This window comes from Phoenix dactylifera, chromosome 8 (assembly GCF_009389715.1).
Source record: "Phoenix dactylifera cultivar Barhee BC4 chromosome 8, palm_55x_up_171113_PBpolish2nd_filt_p, whole genome shotgun sequence".
NCBI classification, from domain to species: domain Eukaryota; kingdom Viridiplantae; phylum Streptophyta; class Magnoliopsida; order Arecales; family Arecaceae; genus Phoenix; species Phoenix dactylifera.
Window position 1 is genome coordinate 29,698,171 of NC_052399.1, and position 15,859 is coordinate 29,714,029.

The 15,859-nt window shown below is 35.8% G+C and overlaps 1 protein-coding gene across 2 annotated transcripts; it reads left to right on the plus strand.

The window, feature by feature from the left end:
- The first annotated feature begins 1,227 nt into the window (after positions 1–1,227).
- LOC103704918 (fatty-acid-binding protein 2) lies at positions 1,228–13,501 on the plus strand. 2 transcript variants are annotated; one of them, XM_008788429.4, is made up of 11 exons: positions 1,228–1,550; positions 3,332–3,916; positions 4,029–4,242; positions 7,413–7,488; positions 7,662–7,764; positions 10,823–10,891; positions 12,245–12,281; positions 12,366–12,440; positions 12,515–12,566; positions 12,646–12,690; positions 12,964–13,501. In XM_008788429.4, exons 2-11 carry the CDS (start codon positions 3,399–3,401, stop codon positions 13,059–13,061), a joined length of 1,287 nt encoding a protein of 428 aa, XP_008786651.2. In that variant the 5' UTR covers positions 1,228–1,550; positions 3,332–3,398; the 3' UTR covers positions 13,062–13,501. The 2 variants fall into 2 exon arrangements, with proteins under 2 accessions (XP_008786651.2, XP_008786652.2); XM_008788430.4 differs by having other exon boundaries at positions 1,229–1,550; positions 4,032–4,242.
- The last annotated feature ends 2,358 nt before the right edge of the window (positions 13,502–15,859 follow it).

Below are 15,859 nucleotides of genomic sequence, written 5' to 3' on the forward strand. Positions count from 1 at the left end.
TTTTTCCACTTCCGCCTTGGTGTTTGCCTCACCTGAAAGTTCGGTTTAGTTAAAACTCCTTGAAAAGGGCTCCGCCAGCATATCTTCACGGATGCGCGTAATCAAATCTTTATGCGCGGAAATAAAGTAGTTTTCGTAACGCCCGATTTCTTTTCCAGTATTTGGTTATGTGATTGTTTATTGATATTAGTTCCTATTTTTGTTAAAAAAAAAAAAGGTGTGATGCTGGGCATATCATGGAGCGGCGGCACAACAAAAACTTTTTTTTTTTTTTTTTTTGATATAACGGCTGCTTACATTGCTCTAGCATGAATACAACGAGTAGAAAGAGAAGGCGTAAGAGTCGAGGGGTGGCTATAAAATATGTCCAAAGGATCTCTTCCGAGTAGTGAGTATCGAAGGAGGTGATCCAGTTTGCGTCTCTATTTGCCTTTCAATAAATATGAGCAGTCTGAAATGAGCCACAATCTTTCGCCATCTTCTGGATATTTTTAAGCGGTGGGTGACCATCACCCAGCCGGTGAAAACTCTATGTCATTGAGCTCAATTGAAATAGATTTTTAGCTAGTGAAAGGGAAGACATTATATTACTCTAAAGTAGAAACAACCATGAGCATATACATATAAAAATTCCAAGAAGGCAGTAGGAAAGTGAATATGGAACTCTTATAAAATAGAATTGGAGCGGCGAGCTCAAAGAAGGTTTCTTCTTCCAGCCACTCTAGCTTCTTAACTTTCTTTTTATTTTTTTAATATTTTCATAATACAAAAAGGCTCGAGTCCAATTGCAAAATGAGGGACGCAGGTGCCCATTCCCAATTGAATTGGACATTTGGAATTTGTTGGACTACAGTTTGAAAGCTTTTTTACATTCTCTGAGAAGAAAATACTTTGCAGAACTTTTCTTGTTTGCAAAAGTAACTTTTTCATATTAGAGGGTTAATCTTTGCTGATTTCACTTCTATATATATATATATATATATAATCATGGCTTTATCATCAACATAGAGTAAATATCATTACATATTGTAAAGTTATTCTTTTACATTATAGATAAGGTCAAAGTATAAACAGAGTTTCCACTAGGTAGAATAACTAAACCATATTCAAAGACTATTATAGCTATAATTATTATTCTTCCGCACAGAAATCTTTATGAGGTTGTCCCCAGGAGACACGCAAGTCACCTCCAAGTCCAAAAAGGAGGCAAACAGTGAGAGACCTTTCCACCGAACGCCTTCTGTTTCATTCACAACGCGTTCTCGTCCTCCGTGAACGTATAAGCGAGAGAAGATTCCTTTCTTTTCGCCTCGCCGCTCGTTCCTGCGTCCCCCTCGCCCTTCGCACCACCTTCGAACCAAAACGCCAAGAAGGAAGGAAGGAACAAACGAGCGAAACCCTAGCTTTCTCCTCCTCGATTTTCTTTCTTTCTTTCTTTTTCCCCCTCCCAATTCTCTGCTCGATCTGTTCCGTTGGCTTCAGCTGCTGTTGATGCCCGGGGCTTCTTGATCTCGTGGTGAGGATCTGTTAGCACCCCGTTCCGTTCCCAGGTTTAACTCCTCGATTCATCTCCTCCTCCTCTTCTTTTCTTTTGATTTTGTTTTTCGTTGATAATGGGTGAGAAGATGTGATTTGAGACTAATGCGGTGTGGGCCGCGCTTTGATTTGGTTTCTTGGATTAGATGGGGATTGTTTGAAATGTTAATAGGAAGATCCAGGGATTTGAGATTGATGTTGGTTATGTTTCAAGTGCTTACAGGTCTTATTGCGTGCTGACATGTTTTGTGATGAATCTAATGCTTATGAGATGGATGAAATGCCTGTTTGGTTGCTTAAGGGTACCATCAAGAACATTGTTGATTTTGTTTTTATTATGAATTTGTTGTCCAACGTGGCAATTCATAATCTAGGTTGTCCTTGTGTTTGGGTGATTCAACATTGTAATGCCAAAACGTGAACTTTTTTAATGACCATCTTCAGAAGGCATTTTTGACATCTTAACAATTTGATATGTGAATCTTCTAGCAGAAATCTTGTTTATAATGTCATTTATGTTCATAAAGATGCCACTTTGGCATGACTTATTTGTTAAATATACACTCTTCTGTATGCAAAATCATTAAATATGATTCTCAAAGAGTTATCATCACTTTCCACAAGGAAAAAAAAGTAAAGAGTGATATGGTATCCAATTGCTGTTGACACCATTGCTATGGGTGATATCTTGCCATTACTCCTGGTCTCCAATAATAAACTTACTTTGTGATTTTGTACTAAAGGATCCAGGACATTGTCACAATCATCTTGGTACGGAAGCAACTTGATTTTCAAAATGTTAAACAAGTTATGACAGGGAGATATTCCTTATAGGCTGGCATTCTCAGTCGCAACTCAGTTGACCTGCTTGTTGATTCTTATTTAAGCTTATGCTCATGATTTTTTACTATTTAAGGTTTCACTCTTTGTTATATTATAGCTGGACTTCTGTAATATCTGACACATGACAGGAGGGTAAAATTGCAGCAATGATGTACAGTCGGTGAATGATTGTGTCTAAGGGCAACAACCTTATGGCGTATAAGGCATTCTGTGGCTGCATTATATGTGTGAAGAAAGGCAATGGGAATCTACAACCATCAAATACTCCATATTATATGCTTTCCTTCTCCATCCTATATGTATTGGCATTTTATGTTAATTTTCTATCATATCTTAGAACTCATTGGAGACATGATGGTTGACAGCTTCCCCGAAAGCCAGGACTTAATGGCAACAAAAAAAAGATGGATCCACCATTCTTGCTTAAAAACCTAACAAACAACAATTATGTTGAACAGGTTAAAAAATTTATTAAATTATAATCGAGTGAAGATACTTGGGGAGTCTTCTGTTCTGGAAAGAATTGTAAGGGTGCGTACCATGATACCGGAATCTCATAAAATATTTATTGTCATTATAGTCTGCTGCCATAGTCTCAACATTTAGTTGTGTAAGTTTGGTGTACATCATGCATACATGATCCAACTACTTGGAGGCGAAGAATAATCTCTACTTAGTTTAGAGTACATTTCTTCCTCTCTCTAAATTATATATTTAACTGCATCTGCATCTTTATTATTTACATTTTCATCTGACTGGTGCATCAGCTGTTTTCTCCATTCATTTTCACATCATGGATCCTTACTTCTTATGGCACAATACCGTCAAATACAAATGCTTTAAGATTTTTGCTTCTGTTTTGTTGTTCCTTTTGGCATGGAATTTTGCTAACAAGTTAATAACTGCACTGACCTTTAATATTTTCAAACCCTCATTTTTTTTTCTTCCACAGGAATACTCTAGGGTTCTTCCGAGCAGAAGCTTTCTGTTCATTGTGTTCCTTAGCATCATATTTTAACATGAAGAATAGTTGGTTGTTTCTTACAAATCTGGATGTTGATGGTGAATGCCCATACATCTTTCCGACAGAGTTCCAATTATCTGAAGGCTTTGGGCTATTGTCACAGTTTGGTTCACTGGTGGACAGTTCTTTTCATCGTTCCAACCAAATTTATGTTTCTGGAAGTTTAGCCCTTCAAGAAGCATTTAGTTGCATTTCCAAGTTTTCTGGAGCATTATTTGTCTGGCTTTCTACTGGGTCAAATTCCAATTTACTTCGTAAACTGTCGGGCAATGCACATGGCTCAAATTCTATATTTAGCCAGTCCTGTACACAAATTAAACATTTTACTTCTTCTAGTCAGAACCTTGCCCGGTTGCATTCTGGTTCTGGGTCAAATAATGAATTTGCTATACCAGTACTCCTTGCGAAGTTTGTGAATTCCACCATAGGACGCATGTGGAAGGAAGTTGAGCAGCACCATGCTTGCTCTGTTTTATCATTAGCTGCAGCTCTTATACCACCATTTGGCAATATGTAAGATTCCTTTTCCGACTTTAAGTACTTATTTTCTCTCTTATTTTTACATGTGTTATTCAGTATACTCTTTGATCTTCTTACTTTGAGTTCCTTTTACTTTCAACCATAGAAGATCCTCAAAGGTACTATCTGAGTCCATTCCGCTGGAAAACACTGATGAACGGATCAATGGATTTATGGATCGATCATGCAATGAGGATGACTATCGAGGCTGCTCTAGTCTTTCTATGTCGAACATAACCTGGAAAAGAGGTGCAGTTGAACCAAAAACTGGCATCAAGTTCCCCACATTTTTGGAAGATAATTCCAATCCGACTACTGAGGTATTTTACTTTTTGATTTTCTTTTATCATATCCCATTTGCTTGTCCATGGCATACCACTTATCACTATAGGAAGGGTTGATATTAAAGCACAATCTAGATGCAAAATGCAACTTGCGAGAGTTCCTAATGCACCTCATTTTTCAAGAGACCTTTTTAATTTTGTATATTCATTTAGAACCAAGACTTTTTGATAGTTTGAAACTGAATTGATGCATATGCAATGCTTTGAAATTTTTTTTGATAGTTTGGGATCTAAAAATTATATTAATATCAGAGCATAAAACAAATATAAGCAAAATGTTCTTTTTAGTTTTTTTTTTCCTTTCTTTTGTATGCTTATTGGTGTACATAAACTCATATTTGTATGATATATCTCGATTTTGCACTTATGCACTTTCATCAAGCATAAAGACACCTGCATAATCTTTTCCCATGGGAAATGAATTTTATTTGCCTCTAAAAGTAACCTTCATAGGGACATTTTGGTAATATGATGAGTTGATATCTTGTGAGAATTTCAAAGAAACCTTTAGTCGAGAGTCCCTATTGCACCTCATTAATTTTGTATATTCATTTAGAACCAAGAATTTCTGATAGTTTGAAACTGAATTGATGCATATGCAATGCTTTGAAATGAAGTGCAAACTTTTGATAGTTTGGGATCTAAAAATTATATTAATATCAGAGCATAAAACAAATATAAACAAAATGTTCTTTTTAGTTGTTTTTTTCCTTTCTTTTGTATGCTTATTGGTATACATAAACTCATATTTGTATGATATATCTCGATTTTGTACTTATGCACTTTCATCAAGCATAAAGACACCTGCATAATCTTTTCCCGCGGGAAATGAATTTTATTTGCCTCTAAAAGTAACCTTCATAGGGACATTTTGGTAATTTGATGAGTTGATATCTTGTGAGAATTTCAAAGAAACCTTTAGTCACATTCTCAGATCTCATTCATACCCTCCTCTCTTGTATATTTCCTCCAATCTTCCTATCCATTCACCTTCTTTCCCCACTGCTCACAAGCGATCCTTGTTTCTTCCTCCTCTTCCTTTCTACTACCAGTATTATAAAACCCTCTGCTACTCCGTCAGTCTCTGGCGAACACATATGCCGACAATATGATAATGTGACTACCATCTTGTCTAGATGTGCTTCTTCCTAACCCAATATCTCTAACATCTTGACCATCACTTGCCTCAACATCAAGCCTGCTTTATCCCAAGTTTTACATTGATTTAGATGCGAATGTTTTCTGAGCCCTATGTCCCCTCTCTGTAACTCCTCAGCCCATCTGCACATGCTCCTTTATTGGAACTATTGCGGTGTCTATGCTGTCTCCTGCTATACGATTTTTCATCATGGACACTGGAAACTTGGCAGCAAGCTTTTCTTCTATGCCTATTAATCTCCTTTCTCAGGAAAATATCAAGTGTTCAAGACATTAGAGGATGCACTTGTATTTTCCTACCATCCAAATCTAAACTAGGAAAGATCCAAGTTATTGTCCTACTGATGCTCCCTTTATTGCATTCCAATGTAAGCTGAGTTCATGATAAAATAATATACTGTGCCAAACTTCATTGCCTTGACTCCTGAGTTCGTCTTCCATAAAGCTGGTGGGTTTGGGCTACAATTATCTCAGTACTACTTCATGGCATTGTTGATGAGAGCAGCACCCACTCTTACGATTCCAGAAGTACTCACTGTAGGCAAATTCAAAATATGAGATTGGGAAAAGAATGAGGATTAATTAGATATAGTGGCAGGCAATATAGGAGTGCATATAAGGCGGATTTGTGAGTGAACAAGTGCTCTGTTAACTAAACGAAGAAAAACCAATTTATATAAAGAACACAGGAAACCACAAACTGTATATCCATGTAAAACAAACATATAAATTTTTCTTTGGATTTTAAACATTTTTTTATTAAATAATGGAAATTAGCAAGCTTCCATTTTACTTGCAATATTAACATTTTTTAATTTCATCTCATACAATTGATTTACAACTGTAGGAAATCCATCTTTTGAATGCAGAGGTTCTTAATGGTGGTAAGAAAAGGGAAGAGGAGAAATAGAAATTAAAAGAAGGGTGGGATATCCATGGGCTATGGGAGAAAGAGTGATGAGAGAGGAGGAAGAAGGATGGGTTATAGGCAGGGGAAAAAGGCAGGGCGGGGAGAGGGGGGGGGGGGGAGAGAAGGGGACAAGGAGGGTATGCACGAGATTCAATCAATTGATAGAAACTCTTCCCTAACATATCATTAGATATCTCTATTAGTGAATTATCAGATTGTCCTTGTAAAGGTTACTTTTATAGAGCAGTGCAAGTCATTGTCCACATGGAACAACCAGCCTGGTTGGCCCTAGGGAACAAATAAGCTGCTCCCTGTATATACACACGTAAGCCTATATTAAATATGATAATATTTGTTGAAAATTTTTGATGTATGTATATTATATTATCATGTATATGTACGTGTATTGGAAAGGCACTTAAAACAAAATGTTTCATGTTTGCTTTTAATTCGATCTGCATTTTATATGAGGGTAACAGAATTCTTCTGAGATTTTTTTTTTGGAGAGAATACAGCATCATAACTATGATCGAGAGTTATTCAGGTTAAAGCTAATAAATTGCTGAATTTATTCATGATTTCATGTAGAATGAACTGGCCAAAAGGTGTCTGGATCAATGTTACTGTGCAAACAATGCATGTAAAAAAGGAAACTGGTTTCATTATTAATTCACTGATTACATGGCCGAATATTTTTTGGTCTTTTAATTGAATGAGGGTAAAGCCAGAAGGTCCATCGGTCATTTTGTTGCTAGCTGTAAACACTCTCAATACAATAAACTGTGCAATCTTGTATTCAGATTATAGCTGCATTACTTTGTTCTTGAAATTTATATATTGGCTCTCTTTTCCTCTGTTTTGTTCCAATAAAGATGCAGATAGGATGACTTGTAGGAATGCGTGACAGCTTTTTGTGAGAGTCAGCCATGACTTTCACTTTCAATTTTCTTTTAGAGATTATATATGTTTTATTGGATGAAAATAGTGATTTTGGCGTAGGCAACTTAACCAAAGTTGACCCCTCAAGAGTTCTATTCTACATTCATTTCAATACAGTAAGCCTTCATACATGTTTCAGGTGCTTATAGGGACTGGCTCCAGAAGCGTGAGAATAATAAAGCTAAAGTCTATGAATGTATATGCATTTGGTTTATGTGAGTGATTCTATACATTACATCTGTAATTCTTGTTATCTATTCATATGCCATAGTACGTGCTCTTATTAGCTTTCAGAAGTTAGCTGCTGATTTAATCTTCAACCTCAACATATCATGATATATTCCTCCTTTTGGATACATTACTGTAAGTTATATATTTCTTCTTATAGATATCCAACCTGATTCAGTTTGTGAGAAACTGGGTCCAAAGTATTCTTCTGTGCCTGTCGGCGAACTGCAGAATCGCACAGAGTTTTTTGAAGATCTTCTCAGGTACCTCATTGTTTTCCTGGAAATGTCATAATGTGACCTTTAGGTCTTTGTTTTCGTCCCCAGTAGTGGCTTCCACTATATCTACCCCTAAATGTTAAATGATTAAAGTATTGTAAATTTTGCTACACTGCTACTTTTCTTCTGTAATTCTTACATATTCTGTACTCCTTTTGTTCTGTAATTCTTGCATATTCTGTCTGCACTTTAGAGATGAGGTATGGAACTGTACAGGCAAGTAATATTAATACAAACTCTGATGAACTTTTGAAGTTGTTGAGAACTTAAGTAGATATTTGATGCTTGATGATTTGTAATTGAAAGTGTACTGCTCCACCAGATCAAATAGAATTGTGTGGAGCACATCTGGAATGAAATTTGAGTAACAAAATTGGGAGGTTGCTTAAGGATTTTAAAGGAAAAAGGAAGTGATGTAGAGAATTTTGTGGCAAAAATGCTTAGATATAGAATTCAATGATTGGGAAAGACAAGTGATACTAGGAGAGGAGCGGTTGAAATTTCAGTTTGATAGTACTTTCTAATATGTGAGGAATACAGATACATAAAGCTGGCACCAAATAGTTGGGATTAGGATGGATAATTTTGGTTACTGCTAAGGTTATAGTTTATATAACTTCCAGAGTTCTAAATTGCCAAACATGCTTGTAGCTGAATTTTGACCCTTAGAATGTGCTTATTATTAAGATACCTCTTGATTATTTACTGGTTCACTGAGCTAACAAATTAATGGAATGTGTTTATTTCTTTCCGATCGCCATGATGAATATTGCTGGACTCTTTTTCAGCATTTGAGTGCTTTGTGAAGAGAGGGTACGAACTTTACTCTTTCTGCATAAACTTTGATTTGTTTGGGGCCAGTTTTGAGGTTTGTAATGGAAAAATTATTGGACCAGATTGTTCTTTGTGCTGTCTTTCTCCATATCTATTCGTAAAGATGACAAGAGGAAAAGTGGCTATAGATCAAGGGATTCGAGTGTCAACCATCTTGTACTATGCCAAAAGGGTGTTGACATTGTCATGGATGTATGCTACGATAAGTAACCATCTCAGCCTGTGTGAATTTGATATGCTTGGTACTGGGCCATTTTTCTTTTTAAGTTCTTCTCTTTGTTTGACCTGGCATGGAACAGCAAGGTATGACTCAGTTTGTGCCAGATATTGGCCAGCATGTCTACCATCACCAGCACTTGAATCTTCCGGAATAAATTAATGGCCCTGCTACACTGAGGGATTCCATTTCCCAGCAACCATCTGTTTTGTTGGAAACGTAAGACAAAATCCAAGCTGTGGTTGCTTATGATCTGGAGCTATACTTCTTGGACTAAGATAACCATATAATCTATCTTTGACCTTGGACTAAGATAACCATCTAATCTGGATTTAGCTTCATATTGAATATATTTTGTTGAAATGATGGTCCATGTCAGTTGTGTCATCTCTGATCAGCAATATTGTAGGATGTGGAATTTCCAAGTGGTCTTTAGGAAATGGTCCTACTTACAAGCACTAGAAATAAACAACACTGAAAATTCAGACAGATGTGAAAATTCCAACGAAGATTTGTAAGCACAAATATGGACAAGTCTTGGGTGGCTGCTATATGTTGTGTTAGTTTGAGATGGAGAGAAGGTACGAAGAATATTCGAAATTTAACATATATGAGGAAGAGGATAACTGAACCCAGAAATCTTTTTTAATGTGTTGAAAGCATATGACAGAGTTTGAAGACATTTAATTTTTCAGGTTAGAGAAGCAAGGAAAAGGGTGTATTAAAGCTTCATTTTAGCATAGTTAAGGCACATGTATGGCTTCCAACTAATGCACAGTCGATTGACAATTATATATGCAATTATGAGATTGTCAGTTTGAACATAACTTTCTTATTAAAAGAAGAGAGAATATCAAGATGATTTTCAGTATCTAGAAGCTTGAGAAGTATTTGTGGTCCTAAATGTGTTGGAATTAACACCAATTTGGTTGGCTCTCTGGTTGTGGATGCTATTTGTCAGTGTTGTGTTGCTTGTGGAATTGAATTTACAGGTTAACTTATTTGAAAAAATGTTAAGGGAAGTCATGGAGGATAAAGGATTTAAATTTGCTGTAAAATATCTCATATGGAGTTTCAGTTTATATGAGAATTGGGAAGAAAGCTGCAGTATTGATGACCAATAGCTGCCTCTCCGAGATTTCTTTTATAACAGATTGGTTAGGTTGCCGGCATTTCCAAAAGTTTAGAGCAGAAGGACAAAGTGAGATATGCTTTGATAGTGTTATCTAATAACAACATGTTATATGTCACATGAGGGAGTGTTCATATGAAAGTAATGCTGTCCATATTGTGTAGATCAGAATCTTGGGAGGCAAATAATGTAGAGGCAGCTAAAACTAGTTCAGTAGACATGTGAATGGATGTGTAATAAATGTGAAGAATTGAGAAATTAATTGTTAGAAGGAAGCTTTTTTGTAGAGATTAAGATGATTAAATAAATCAAGACATATGCAGGTTGAAAGTATCTGAATAATGCTAAAAGGCCTAAGAAATCTTGGATGGGAGTTGTGCACAAGTAATGAGACCTGCTTTGACAGACTATTTAACCCTTGATAGATATGTACAACAAAGAAGTACTTACAATTTACCAACAAAAAAAAAGAAGAAGAAAGAAGTATTTACAAAGCATTCACAAGACAAGGTTTGTTCGTCAAAACTTATGCTGAGGTTCTAGCAACGACCTGTACAATGTTCTTCAGGAATTTCCATTAGATTAGAGAGGAAAAGATGAAGCATACGATAGGCGGGCTATTCTTGGTAATTTTATGTTGTTGAACAGCTTCTAATTGCTTGTTTGTTTAATTAATTGAGATTTTTATTTTCAAAATCAGGAGTTGCCATCAGTCTCATTTCACCTATTTTGCTGTTTTAGTAAAAGATGAGTTAACAAGTTCAAGAATGGTAGAATAACTTTGTTGTTTTGTTTTTAAATTTCTTTTCATTTTTGACTTATGAATGCCATGAGATTAATATTATTCATTATTGATGCAGGGAGGATATCCATATGACTGTTAGGCTGGTTGTTAATTGCAACGGACTCAAAATTAATACCGTGCGGCAGTAAGTAACTAATTTATCTTAGACTTCGTTAATTGGCTTTCTGTAATTTTTTGATTAATTCTAATAAAAAAAGGGGGATGCCTGGTGCCATGTTAAATATCAAAATCGGTGGCCCTACTTTACTTGGAAATTTCTAACTTCGTATTGTGTTTTAGTTTTCTATTTCTGTTATGGACGACCTGAATATGTACATTTTAGGAGTAAGATAGCTTAGTTTCTTGAATTTACATAAGATGCCTCTGTATCTAATTTATTATTTAATATCATGACATGCTTGATTCTTGATCTTATCACAGTTCGCTATGTGTTTATAGTGTTGTTTTGTAGCATTAGAAACACCTCCTTATGTCAGTGGTATTCTGCTGCCTGGTCTCGCTTCATTTTATTTTTTGCTGCTTAGCTCCCTGTCCTTGTTATGGACACTCTAATGATGCTGCAGGATTTGGCAGTCATGCCTAAGGTTGTATGTTGAATTCTGCTTGAGGTAGGACTGACATATGGCCAAAGCTTTTCGACAGAAGGTGGCCAGTTTGATATTATGTGATGCAATAGAACTAAGTTGAAGCACCTAAGAGTGCATGTATCGGATATATTTACTCAAATTACCGTCTGCGTGTAAAGCGAGATTCAGGAGGAGAGAACCCTTAAATGGGTCATTGATCCATGGTCTTTCTGATTCAGGCACATCTTTATTCATAACAAAGTCCCCAAAATTTTTATGATCACTGATCCATAGTCTCACTGATTCCTTTCCTCTTTGTTTTCTCCTCTCTTTATCTGATTTGAAGGTTTCAGATTATATTTCCCACCCATGGAGGCTTAAGGAGCAGGGCAACCAAAGACCACCGAATTCTTCAATTCTTTTATGTTCTGGCATTCTAATGTGGAACATGCATTAAGTAAAGAGTTAGCAGTTGGGAACTTCTCTTTGACTCCATGATAGAAAGCCAATATATCACTATATATCAATGAGTGTTTTCTTAGGGCAGTTTCAGAAGGCTCTCTGTAGAATGTAGCATTGGTAGATTGATAAAAATGATATCTGGAGAATGATGGTTTATATTGACCAGCTTCAGGATGATTTCTCTATTCAATTATGCTTTAGGCCATAATTTTCCCTCTGAGCAGTTTGGTCTGCTTGTGCTGATTTTCTTCACCCGACCATTTTTCTGAAAAAAAATACTGGGAGCTTCTAGATTAAACCTGAATTTTAACTAGGTTACTAGGTTAATCTTGCATGACTCTTTAAGTGTGACAGATTGTCAACAATTTCTAGATATAATCTAAGCTTTCCTTGGTCTGACTGAAATAATGATTACATATTTCTTCTTTTTCTCTGATTATTTATTGCAGTGCTTTTGAGAAATCCCTTCGCACACGTTTGCTAAAGGTATTGATTGTTGTGGCTAGCAGGCAGACTCCTTCCAAAGTTTAAGCTTAAAATGGACTGACTTTACGTTTTTGCCTTGTTAAGATGAATCCTGATACAGATTGTCATTGCCTGAGAGCGTTTGGTTCTTATTTCACACAAGATATTCCACTACCTATGGTAAGATACATGTTTTGCATAATAAATTCGTGTTCCTTTTGGCTTCCGAGGCCTATAACGAGTATAATTTGCAGGGTACAACAATTAATTTTAGACAAACAGCAGATGGTCGGCTGATAACAGAAAGTGAGTAGTGGCTGGTTCTGTGTAAAATAGTACTCTGGCATTTATTTGACCATATTCTGATGGAATGGTTTATATGCAGTTGGTGATAAACATATTGGTTCCGTCCACAGCAAAGATCTGTGTAGTAAGTTGATCTCCTCTTCTTCTTTTATCAACAATCATGTTTTGGCTTTTACTTATAGCCTCATACAATTGTAGCTTAAGAAATAAATTAACAATAGCAACATTTCCATCCCCGAAGAGTACAAGTTTTCTTCTGTGCCAGCTCACGCTGGACCACAGAGAATCAAGGTCATGGACCAGGCTGGCCTTGTATCAACCTTGAAGCATTTTAGTGGTGTTCGTCATGAATGCTAAGAGTTGTGCTTAGTGACTAATGAAGATTTTCCATCAACAGGAGCCTTCTTCGACATGTACGTTGGTGATGTACCTGTATCCGTGCAGGCCAAACAGGAGATTGCTCAAAATGTTGCAGACCTTATAAGAAGATGTTAAGGCAAGGAATTGGATTTGGAAAAGAAAATTGGGCTAATGAGATCATTTGATTCTGCTGTACAAATATTGATCGGCTAGAATAGAGCAGCCAGATAAAAGAGATGAAAATCATATAGAGAGACAAGGTGCTTGACTTGCAAAGACAAAGCAGCAATGTATTACAGGCAAAAGTGGGGAGGGTTTAAATTTTTTTTTTTTTTAAATTTTTTTTGTCTTCATAGTTTTCATTTGATAGTCTTCACTTAATGTTGCTACGTATGAAGTAACATTTTGATTCAACGAGAGATTATCATTGAGATTGAGGGGAGGGTAATTTTACCTCAGTGGGTTATTTTTCTTTTTCTTCTTTTCTTTTCCAGTTGCAATCATGTAGAATGGAATTAGAATATGTTGTTGGATGCAAATCTTTTTAGCTGGGGTGGTTCAAACACTCATTATGCGGTTGACGGAACCTGTGGAGAAAATTGAAAACCTGCCAATAGGAGGCTGTTTAACACCATCCTACAATCCTATTCTCGATGTTTTGAGATCCCTCCTCTTTTGTCATCATTTTTGGGAGCAAAGGCGGCGGGCAAGCACCGTGATGCCTAGGTACGTACCTGGCAAAATCAAATAGCCTAGTAATGTTTTGCAATCAACCATTTAAAAAGAAGGTTTTATTGTCTTAACAGAGATTCTTTGTAGAGGCTCTCGGCATTTTGTTCTAAGCTCTTTAAGTCTAAAAGCAATAAGTGAACATGTTCCTAAATCTAAAGCTTGGTGATTTTGGTATATCTTTATCTCACTAATCCTCTTTCTTGCTTCAATTAGTCTTAGATTGGTCAATATGCACTCTATCTTACTCTCAATTGATCAATTGCACTTTGATTTGAGCCTAATTACACCCAATCGCATCATTTAACCCATTTTCCCCAATGTCAAACTCTAATTCACCCATTCCAATCTAATTTCTCCTGGCTCCACTTTTTCTCGGCCTAATTCGTACTTTTCAACCTAATTCCATCTTCAGTGACAAATTTACAAGTTTAATCCTACTAATTTAGCCAATTAATCTAAATGGGTTAAACCTAATTTCATTTGGTCTAGTCCAATTCACTAACTTGATCTAATTTTCTTCAAATTATCCATCAATTCCATTTTGTCTTTATTGCAAATTGGTTATTTTAGGGTCTGATTAGACCTTCACATGCTCAATATGATTAACCTCCACATATGTAAGTCAATTAGATACAACTCAAATCACTTTTGAACTTAAATTTTATAAATTTTTAAATCTAGTTAAATAAGCTCACATTGAGCTCAAATTCGAATTGGGACATCTTCTTGTAGTCCAAGTGTTCAGTTAAAACTTTAGATTTTTTTGGACATCTCTACCCTACTAATCATTCAAAAAAAATAAAAATAAAAAATAAAAGTCCATCCAAAAATACTAAAAAAATGGAAAAAAGTGAGAATATCAAATAAATCTAATCTTTTAAAGCCATAGCTAATATTATCTTTTAAAGTTAAGGAAGGGAAGTATTCTTAGCCATCAAATTTAGCAGAGAGTATCCAAGCCATCGACCAAGCTCTTCATCCAGGACTCCCTCTTTTAGTTAACCTATAAATACCAATCAACTTTTTCTTAACTCTTCCCTGATCCAAAAATTTCAAACTCCATCATTAATTTCTCTTCCTTCATCACTAAATAGATCTTTGGAGGAGGGAATCATATCTCTTTCTTAGTTCTTTGATATCTTCTCCTATTTTGATGTTTTCTAGTTTTAAAGCTCTTCTACTCTTGTTAAGAATCCAATAGCCCCGACTTTTTCACTCCCTCTTTCCTTCTTTTTCTTCCTCAATTTTCTTAGATCTAGTTCACCTTAACTTGAGAAGTACTTACATTTGAGATCCAAGAAGGTCTAAAGTAAAGAGGAGCTAAACATAAGGAAGATCCTTAAGAAGTCTCTTTAAAGGAGGAAATGAGTCATAATGTGCAATCTATCACTAAAGAAGCTTCTTTTATCTTTCCTTTTTTGTATTTTCTTGCTTTGATATTGTTATTATAATCGTTAGCATATAATTGATCTGATTCAATGAAGATTCTTGCTTCTTGATGATAAATTTGCTTTTGTCTTTCTTCTCTTACTTATTTTAGCTTAATCATTGCATACTTAGCGGATAGCTGGTGGATCCATGCATTTTTTTTAGATTTTTAGGATGTTTAAGTGGATAGATAGGGTCTAAGAGCAAGGATCTAATTTCTTAAGAAAGCCCCAATGTCATTAAAGCCTAAGATTTAGCAATATATGGTGTGTTAGGGGGGCTAAACATTTTTCTGGACCCTCGGCTACTATGCATCTACTCAGTCGGCACATAGTGAGCATGCCCTAAGCTCCTTCCCACATAGAGAAGTATAAGCCTAGATGCTTATGGTACGCATTTACAAACCATAGCTTGAGAATATCACAAACAAGATTCCAGAAAATAATCAATGAATTTTTAAATATAGTTAAGTGAAAGTAGGTGAAAGTAGATGGGGTTGTCAAGATAAATATAAAGCAGTTAGTTCAAACAAGATTGACATCTAAGGTAAAGAATATAGGTTAAGCTATGTTGATTTGGTTTAATTAGGTCAAGCCAAGTTATTTTGGTTTAAAGGTGACCAAGGTTAGGTTGGGAAGGGTGTCCATGTTCCATAAAAAATATAAATTGCCGGATTGGGGCATATTAGAAACTTTAACAAATGTCACTTGGTTAGAAGCTATAGAAAAATGGGCTACATATGGGATATACTAGTTTAGAGTCATGTAATTAAC